Source organism: Uloborus diversus, unplaced genomic scaffold (assembly GCF_026930045.1).
Source record: "Uloborus diversus isolate 005 unplaced genomic scaffold, Udiv.v.3.1 scaffold_500, whole genome shotgun sequence".
Taxonomy (NCBI): domain Eukaryota; kingdom Metazoa; phylum Arthropoda; class Arachnida; order Araneae; family Uloboridae; genus Uloborus; species Uloborus diversus.
In genome coordinates, this window is record NW_026558682.1 from 85,545 (window position 1) to 96,147 (window position 10,603).

The 10,603-nt window shown below is 35.6% G+C and overlaps 1 protein-coding gene across 1 annotated transcript in view; it reads right to left on the minus strand.

Annotated features, from left to right (window-relative positions):
• LOC129233526 (ribosome biogenesis protein WDR12 homolog) overlaps nt 1–10,298 on the minus strand; it is a 57,250-nt gene extending 46,952 nt beyond the window's left edge. The window contains exons 1-2 of the mRNA XM_054867538.1: nt 10,175–10,298; nt 3,279–3,364 (exon numbers count right to left, since the gene is read on the minus strand). Coding sequence (XP_054723513.1) covers nt 3,279–3,364; nt 10,175–10,218 — 130 coding nt within the window. The 5' untranslated portion in view covers nt 10,219–10,298. The remainder of the gene's footprint in view (nt 1–3,278; nt 3,365–10,174) is intronic.
• Between the last annotated feature and the right edge of the window lie 305 nt (nt 10,299–10,603).

Genomic DNA, 10,603 nt, shown 5'->3' on the forward strand with positions numbered 1-10,603 from the left:
TAGTAAAACTAATTTATTCATTTATATTTCCACCATCTTTTCCTAAAAAAAAGGGACTGTTACTAATGTCAATTTTTGAGTAGTGTAGTAAGAAATGCAGGGCCGATCCTAGCAGGTGTGCAGAGTGTGCACCGCACAAGGGCGGCCAAAGCAAAGGGCGGCCGCAGGCCGCATCATATAGTTTTTTTAATCAAGCAAAATTCCTCATGAATTTATAACAAGATAACAAAATAAGTCCAATAAATATGCAGAATTTTAAATTTTCAATTATCAAAGTAAGTGCCAATTTTCCAACAGCATAGCATATTAAGAAAAATGGAATAATAGAGCACATTGTGCTGCTCCATTATCCATTAATATCAAGTCTTTACTCACATGCTTCATTTGGTTGCAAAATTTGTGACAGAACTGGTAATCAGGCATGGATACAGGGGAGGGGAAATGACGGAAATCCCCCCTCCCCCGAAGCATGAAAGGGTGCCTTCTAAAGGCCACTAATGCTCATCCCTAGCCTCCCAAACTTTTATTGATCCTTAACAATAAAAACTATTTTATGTAAAAAAAAATAGCTGATAGGATACTCTCGCAAGTATTTCAAACAACAAATTCTGTATTCAGCAGTCGTGGATGCGTGGAGACTGAAGAGACAATGGAAAATTGCGACTCCCCTGAGAGTCAAACATATATAATCAACGTACTAAAATTTTTAATTTTCCCCCTTTACAGCAATTTTTTCTAATTAAAATCACGAATGAACTGCCCGGTTTCAGATCAGGTAGGAGGACAGGGCCCTTGCCCCGGGTCACAAATTTTAAATGTAGCTCCAAAGCGAAGATCCAAAAGAATGCCTTGACGAGACTAAATAAAGCTTCAAACTGCGGTTTTAGGATTTTAATTTCGGAAAATTTCGCTGGTTGAACCACCGATTTTAAGGATCCAATTAAGTCTCTTATTCATCCTTTCTACTTTAATGTAATCCAACATAGCCTAAAATGATGGCTCCAAAATCCAAAATGTCTTTTCTGGGGACAGCCCTTCCTAACGTCACCAAAAATTGCTCAATGGTATTTTTTGTATTTCTTTTTTGAAATTTTTTGCGGTAAAGGGCCCTGAAATTCATTCCCTAGGATTTCTACAAAAGATGGTCTGAACTAGCGTCTCTAGAGAGGCCCCAATCCTACCCCCTCTCACTTAACGTATTCAAAAACAATTTAAAATTGCGTTTTTCAATCATCAGTTTCGAAGAACTTTGGGAAAAATACCGCGGATCCCCCTTTTCTCCAACGTAATCACTATAGCTCAAACTTTCGTTTTTAGATGGTTCTGTGAAGCCACCAAATCCTTCCTGCCTAAACTAGCCTGAAATTGACTTCAGTTTCAAAAAACAGTTCTTGAGGGCACACTGAATCCCCAACCGCTCTATGTCCCACCGTTATCAAACAATACCTAAAATACGATTTTGGGACTTCCATTTCTGAAAAATTCCGGATGGCTTACGTAAATTTTCACGGCGCTAGGGCATCCGGCATCCCCCATCAATCGGAGTTAAGTCTTTAGTTGTATTTTTCAGAAGTATTAATATCGAAAAATATTCAGAAAAATCCGCAGAAGCTTCTTGATTTCCTTAACGTCACCAAAGATAGTTCAAAATTGAGCTTTTTAAAGCCCCAAAACCCTTTCTTCACAAAAATAGCCTAAAATTGATTTTAATTCCGAAAAATATTTCTTCAGTTCATAATATTTTCCCGTTTCCCCTATCGTGTCCAAATCTAGCGAAAAATGTGTTTTTGAAACAATAGTGCCGATAAATTACCAGAGGAAAGATGCCAGACCCCCTACCGTCAACAAAGACAGCCTAAATTTGAGTTTTAAACTTCAATTATGTAAACTTATTTCGATAGGAGACGACCGAATATTCCTCCCTCCAGCAACATCAACAAAGATAACTTTGGAAGTTTTAAACAACCAAAATTGCTTGTTTAAAACTTCCGTTTCAGAAAATTTTCTGGAAGAGCGCCGATCCTTTCTAAACTAACGTCACAAAAAACAGCTGCAATTTAACATCAATTTTGAAAGAATTTTAGGAAAGAACTCCAACATTACTTTCCCCTCAAGTCTTGAAAAATTTCCTAAAATTGCAATTTTTGACGTCAATATTGAAAATTTATCCATGGACCTTGAATGTTCCCGACTCTTTTGTCCTTGCAAACAAACACAACCAAAGATTAATTAAAGCTATTTTTCATACGCCAATTTCGAATATTTTCTGGGGGCGATCCCCCCCCCCCCCCGTTTTTCTCTCCTCCGTCTTTCCTCTGATGTCACCGAAGACAGACTATAAAATGCGTTTTTACGACTAGTAATTTTTTTGTGCCCATTATTTTCTTCAAAGATATAAATTGTACCTAAGGAGTTTTTTCTAACTTTTTACAAAAATTCATCCTCCTTCTGTTTTTTTTTTTTTAATTAGAACTTGATACAGAAATTTGAAGAAAGTTTTTTATATGGGCGTTATAGTCAAAACATGCAAATTGCTCTTCGGGGGCGGCACATTAGCTCTTTGCACACGGGCGGCCGACACCCTAGGATCGGCCCTGAAGAAATGTTTGAATTATCAAGAAATAAATTCTTATTGTGTTATGGATTTTTGTTGATCATTTACAACGTTTGATATTTTTTATCGCAGAGTCATTATTTTTATTCTAGCTTATAAACAATTTAAAATATGATTATTTTCATTTAATGTATAAGGGGTTTTCTTTGCGTACGATTTATTTCTATAATTGTTAAATATAAAAATTAGTAAAAAGGCAAAAAAAAAAAAAAAAGGTGAAAATTTTGCATTTATTTTTATTTTTTATCACTTTTCAATATCGTTAATCCCCCCCCCCCCCCGCTGAACACAATACAATTTGGATCGAAAGCTTTATTTCATCTATTACACCTCTTTCGGGTTTGAAAAATGATCTTTATAACTGTATTTTATGTCATATTTTTTAGTGATTTTTAGATAACTTGTACAGCTAGCAAATTGTATTGATTTAAACAAAATTCCTCCTCCCTTCTCTGAAAAAAAAAAAAAGCTTTCTTCCTCAATTTTCATGTTCAAAAAACAGTTATAGCAAAATTTCGGTCAATAATTTTAGAAGTTAACTTGTTATCGTATCACTAGATGGCAGCACTCAACGTGCGGAAAAGGACTTTATTTATGGCCTCGTCAGGTGAAGTTTTACTGAATGATCATGTTTATGTTTTCACAAAACCAATGTCATATTTACCTTTAATCAAGGAGTTAACAAGAGAATTTAAGTTTTTCACAGTGAATGCTCCAGGAACAGAAAATACTGTATCTGGAACAGCATGTCTGAAAGAGAAAAAAAAAACTGATAGTTAAATTCATAATACATCATTCACAACATGATAAATTAGCTAAGTCAGTTTCAAATTGAATTCCGGAAAACAAAACATTTCATGAGCTAGTTGCTACCAATTAGCAGAGCTCTACAAAATTAGGCACTTAATGGAATCTTCACAAAAGTTCAAACAGTTTGGACAGACACTAATACAAAATTCTACGCTTAAAACAAGGGTTTCTGCTTTCATTTTTCAAACATGTTTTTAAGATTGCCTTTTACTGCATATTTTCCTGTTTCTAAATTTATGGTTAAGATTGGCTATTATACTTCTTTGTAAATAAATTTTGGGAAATTATTTGTCTTTCAAAAAAAAAAAGAAATCTCCTCAAGTGTAATGACAATGATAGAAAATATTTTCACATTCTTCATAAAATTCCAAACAATTTTTCCATGATCTGAACTTTGGACAAGACATGCAGTATATAATGTCCAAAATTGCCTGAAAATGAATATTTTGTTTATGAGTTTCTTCCAAAATGGAAAACATGGGACAACCATGGTTCTGAGGATTTCAATTTTAAATTACCCATGAAAGGCTCCAGGCTATATTCAAAGGTGCCACTCCCCAAAATATTACGACCCCTCCCCCAAATGTGAAAAAGACCCCTCAAAACAAAACCTTCAGTAACCTAAAAACTTCACTGACACAATCCCTGCGCCATGAACCCCCCCCCCCCCCATTTGAGCACCTTTGCCATATTTGTGCCTGAATATTACTTTTGACTCCTCTTCCCCCATATGACTTGTACACTGTACACTCACATTTCAATAACCACTCCCTCCAAAACAAGAATCTAGATCCACCTTTGAGGAAACAGACTTGTTTGCTCCCTTTTTGTATTTAGGTGGTGCCCCGAGCTTAAATTCTTGGAAGGTTCTAATTTGTCAATTGAAACTCTAAATTTCACTAAGTGGTAAAATACCTACATATAGCATTCAAATATGTACACATAAAAAAAATCTAGAAAAAAGGACATTTGGGCATTTAAAAAGTTGCACCCCAAATTTTCTGAACAAGGAAATTTTTGGTAGGTCTCGGTGACTTCCCATCAGGGCGCCCCTGCTGGCAGCCTGCACACATGTGCAGAAGATTCTTTCGACACTTTTAATACCTAATTTGAATAATTTTCATCTTCTGAATTTTAACATTAAAACCTGGAAACCTATGTTGCTAAAGTGCTGATTGATTTTAAAAATTAATTTGTCTCAATATCTCCTAAACATTCTGAACTTTCACTAAATGTTACTTCATCTCTTTTCTTTTGAGGTACTTTTCTGTTATATGCATGTCACTTGGCATGGCAACTAAAAACAGAAAAATAACTTTTCCATTGCTCCCAGACTTGCTCTTTTTCTGATTTAAGCTTTGATTAGTGATGTAAAATACCCAGGCATTTATTTTTAGGGGTAAAAAGCCAGGTTATATACCAGGGTAAATACCCAAAATGGGTATTTACACGGGAATTTGTTTCAAAAATTTATATTCAACTAAAATACTTTTCTGTATGTATTCCACTATGTATATATACAGGGTCTATTCCAAAAGTAACCCAATTTTTTTAAAAAGCAATTTGTTGAACAGATTTGCACAAACACTTAAAATTCTTCAAAGTAATGTCCTTGGGTTTCTGCACATCTCTTCCATCGTCTCTGCCATGACTGGTAAGTAGCCCTGAAAGGCGTTTTTGTTGAATTCCCCTAAGGTCTTCGTCATGGCTGATTGGATCTCTTCTAGGGATGAAAAATGGGTTCATTTCAGGCCTACCTTAATCCGAGGGAACAAAAAGAAGTCTGTCTGGGCGACGTCAGGACTATTGGGGGGTTGGGACAACATTTTCACCTGGGGTTTAAACAAGAACTCATGGACTTGCAGCTCGTTATGACAAGGTGCTTCGGCACAAACTTGCCTCACACTTTTCTCATCGCTAAATCTTGAGTAATGCGAAACACAGAAGTAGACGATATGTTCAGTTCATTTGCAACCATCATGATAGTCAATCGAGGGTCAAAGTCCAACAATTGAGGAACACGAGCCACATTGTTGTTGGTTTTGCTGGTTGACAGTCGCCTAGAGCGTTGTTCATCTTGAACCTCTTCCCTGCCCTCTTTAGAGGTCTTTAACCACCCTAAAACTTATGAATAGGACAGAGAAGAGTTCCTGTAAGCCTCACTATGGACGCCCATATAGGGTGGCAAGTGGGGGCTCAAGCCCCCTCTTAGAAATTAGCATTTCATTGTTTTTAGTACTTTTTCTTTGCAAAAATGTAAAAACATTTCTTTTCCAGCCATAATTGAATAAGTTATTAAAAATGTCAAATCTTAATAACTATAATCGGAACTGAAATCCGTTTCTATGAAGAAATATCCTGCTAAATTATGGGGAAAATATCTGAGCCCCCTCTTAAAATTTTGCATATGGGCGCCCTTGAGACTCACGAATCATTTTGCTAGTCTCTCCAAGAGATTTTGTTGGTTAAGCAACAAAACTTAATCGTGTACCATTTTTTCCGTGACAAGGTTGATGCACAGAGCTTGACATTAACTTACGTCTGGCTACTTCCACAGCTCGGAGAACACTGAGACTGGTTTTCCTGAAAACCCTTAGGTTCCCCCCTCACCTAAACCAAGTAGTTCGATTATACTCCGACCAATAAAAGCGGCCAGGAAAAACCATTGCATTACTTTCAGTATGCACCTTGTCTAACCAACCATATACAAAACAATAAATTTTTGCCCAAAAATTGTATTTTGATCACATATTTAAAAAATTATTGTGTGAAACATCTTAGCAATCTAATATGATATTTACATTAAGTGTGTTGGATATGCCTAATCAATGTTGATAGCCAAACTTTAGATATAAAAAGCCGTTCTACAGAAAGTAAAAAGCTTAACCGGTTACAAAAAAAATCAAACATCTTCTACAATTATGACATTGAAAAGAAAGATTCTTCAGTTCACACGATATATTTCTTTCATAATTTTATCAAATCTTTCAATAAAAAACATGGCTCTCCTCTGATATGCCCCCCTCTTGGCGAGATTTTAATTTTTCGCTCGATACGAAAATCGCCAATAAGGCGATAACTTGGCAACCCTGGTTTTGCAACTTGAACGCTGGAAAGTAGTTTCTCGAAGTCTGTCTTTTTTCACGTGTCTCTGTGGTAGGAGGTAGGTGCTCGTATGTTCCGCTCTTAGGGAGATTTTAAGTTGAATACTCTAAAATAAAGTTTCAATTCAAACTTTATTTTAGAGTATTCTTTTTCTTGTTGTTTTTTAATGTTAATTTAGTTGAATTTTCTATTTTAATTATGAGTTCGATTTGTGATGTTGTCCAAATGTATTAATTGAAATTTTTGAATGAAAAATTGTGAATACAAAAATGAGGATATGTTTGTAAAGTTTTTGGAAATAATTCGCGAAATTAATTGGGTGGAGTACAAAATACAAGTAAAATAAGGTTGTTTTTTTTGGAATTTTTTTTGTCAAAACAAACATAATTTAAATATTTTTGTAAAGTAATGATAATAAAAAATGGGATAATTTCCCTAAGAGCGGAACATATGTGCACTGCCTCACGTGAGGAAGTAAAAGAAAAGTAAAAAAGGTAAGTGAACATATTTTGAATTATTGTGTTTTTAGTGTGTTTCTGGTAGTTTGTATTTTGGTTTGGTTGGCATTTTTGTAGCACAAAAATGGTGTTAATTTCACATAAAATCTGTGACTTTATTGTATACTGAACGGAGGAGATCTGTGACTTATATCCGACTGTGATGTATATTAAAAGTCGGAGGGATAACGGACCGAGCGGCAGCGAGGTCCTGGCGAGCCAGAGGTCTCATAGTACTTTCGTAATGAGACCGAGGCCGGGCCGGCGAGCCGAGGTCTCATTACGAAAGTACTATGAGACCCAGGGCTCGTATCCCGGAGAAACAACGGAAAGAAATTAATGCATTAATTTCATTAAATAATTAATGACGTAATTTGAATTTTTCCTGTTGGCGCTTAAAAAGCATCGCTAAGAACGATGTATGACATATGACGTCATACATAGTTTTCTCGGCGACGCTTTTTTGGCGCCAACAGGAAAAAGTCGCCAAGAGGGGGGTATATCAGATTTGTTCCAAAAACATTAGAAACTGTGTAATACATATGTATGTATCCGTTTTACCAATTATTTCAAATTTAGATTTTAAAAAAAAATCCCATTCACTTTTTGTATTTTTTTGTAAAATACCCAGTTTTTGGGTATTTACCCAGGCCTTGGGTAAATAGCCAAAAAAAATTTACCTACCCGCTGTGTATTTACCCGATCCACATCACAAGCTTTGATAGAACTTTTAATGTTTAATTAATGACTAATGAAATATTTATGTGGAGGATTATTTCAAAACTGTAATAAAGCTTTTAATTTTATTTTTTAGTTGGAGAATTACTTTAACTGAACAATAACAATCTAAATTATTATTAATTTAAAATAATACAAGAACAAAAAATCTTCGAACAATTTTCAAAAGCAACTCGTTATTTTCGTAATGAAACGAAAGTTTAAATTAAAGAGAAAATATATAACTCAGGAGTGCATTATTTTGCAAAATTTGCCATAATGCCTCTCCCCAAATATGCTGCTCTGTTTTCGTTGTAATTTGATGGATTAAATTTAAGATATATTAGGAGACATTTTCAGTATTGAAATTTTTATTATCTATTAAATCTCAACCGGAGCGGACCATCTCCTGTGGAGATGCAACTACTCGAACGTAATTTTTTTTGGAAACCAACAAAAACTATGCCGACTTCCAATTTTCTGATGCAGCACATTCAGTTAACTCTAATCTGGTTATGGTTTAGCAGGGGTCGATCCAGGTTTTATTTTTTGGGTCCCCATTTTGTGAAAAGGCAAAATATTTTTGTGAAATTCCTTTATTTTTGTAAAAAAGACCTTCTCGTGATTTTTTTCTTGGAAAAGATTATATTAAAGCATTTTTAGCTGTCGTATCGTTATATAAAAGCCCTAGACAGGTTTCAGGGGTGATTGCAAGTTCTTGATGAATACCTGAAAGCTGTCAAGAGAAAATGCGCTGGGGGGAGGGTGGAAGTAAGACTCTTAACATTTTATTCGTAATTTGACACATACATTACATTTATTGCTTTTTACAAATATACATATGCAAGGCACACTTTCTTAAGGTGAAAGTGTCACAACAGATTTCCTGTTTGCCCCTCTCAAATACTTTAAGAGCAACGAAAATTGCACATGCTGCTGAACGTAATGATAACTCCTAATAAATACAATATGAACAGACTCAAAGATATCACATATTTCTTAACACAGAAGTGAAATACTCATTAAAGATTCCATGTATGTGTTTGAAAAACTTAAAAGTAATTAAAACCCAAAATAATACTGCACCAGCATTCAGCGTTTAATTTTTTGACTTTTGACGTTCTTACAGAGTAGGTATTTCGTTTAAAACTTTGCAATTTAATGATGTTAATAAATATATAAGAAATTTTATTTGTTTGCCTCGTAACAAGGTACAGTAAACATCAAAAATGCGAAAAATTCGTTTACCATGGCCGATGTAAGGAAATCAAGATCTTCAAAACAAATAAAAATATAAAAACAGCATGTAAAATAATTTTAGTTTAAGTAACGTTATTTTAGAATTGGATTTTGAAACTCAACACAAATTAATACTAAATATATATTGCGTAATCAAAGTAAAATTTAGGATTTTCCTGAAAACAAGCTACCAATCACAAGTGTCCCTCTCCCGTCCCCCCTCTGACGCTCTCAAGCAAAAACACCTCACGCAGCAAGCAAAAAGATAAGATGGGGGAAGGTGGAAGAGGCTCCCGCGTAGATGCGTACACATTTGCGGTTAAAAAATATTGTGAAAAGGCTGCCTTTTTATACATTTTTGTGAAGGGGCTGCTTTTACGACGCGGAATTTTGTGAATGGGGCCGCTTTTGCGGTGGGGAATTTTGTGAATGGGGCCGCTTCTGCGACGCGGAATTTTGTGAATGGGGCCGCTTTTGCCATGCGGAATTTTGTGAAGGGGCCGCAAAGCGGCCCCAATTTGGCGCTGGATCGACCCCTGTTTAGGCATAACAGAGTACGGCTCTAGTCAGGAGACTAGGATTCTAGGGGAAGGGGGGCAACTAGTATTGTTAAAAACAAATGCAGTGAAACCTGCGTAAGCTGAACACTTGCTGTGCAGTGCAGTATTTAGTGCTTAACTTAAGGCAAGTGGTCAACTTATAAAGATTTATATGCATGATATATGACTAATTCAGCACTTGACAAAACCAGTCAATAATGACAGGTGGTCAACTTTACAGAGTAATAAGAAGTATCCTACACGTGCATATTCGGCTGTTTGGACTAAAGCAAAGGTTACTTGAAATACACCGCCAGCTCAGTCATTTCCAGCCGAGGACTGCAGTTTCGTGCTAATTAGCACTCATCAGCCCGGCATAGGAAAGTGACTGAGCTGGAGATGGAAAACCTCTTAAGAAAGCATGGGCGGTAATTTACTGAACAAAGGTTACTTCTCTGAACCGTAAATACTCTAGTATCGTAAGTACGCACAATTAGTGTACTAATATATGAAACACAAAAAACTCAATGGTATTTTAAACAGTACTAATATAGAAACATAATTTTTTTTCCAATGCAATTCAATGTAAATAATTTTAAAGATAAAAAAGCAAAAACAACAGAACACATATTTTTTCTCAACTGTGAACATACTCTGCTTGTTTTGTCACCAATTTGATTTGAAGTTCAGGATCCATGACACAATACACGACTTTATGATGTTACTTCTTTCCTTCTCCCACGAGTGCGGTAAACATAAACAAGAACGGAACGACCGAAGGCTACGGTTAAGAGTAAATCTCAACTCTTATCTTCCATTAAAGAATAGGCATTTGTGGAGCGGCAGATATTTCGAATGGCGGAACGCGCTTCAGCTGTCTGAGAGACGTGTAGTGCGATAGGGACTCTAGTAGTGCGGGAGCCGTCTAACTTTCAGATAGCGTCCCTACATTGAATGAAAATACGTTACGTTTTCTTATAGGGACTCAAGTTTTAGTACTTATTTTTACAGTGTTTGATTAAATGAAATACATAAACTAACATAGAAAATAAGTAGAGTATCTGACTTCTCGTAAGCATGAA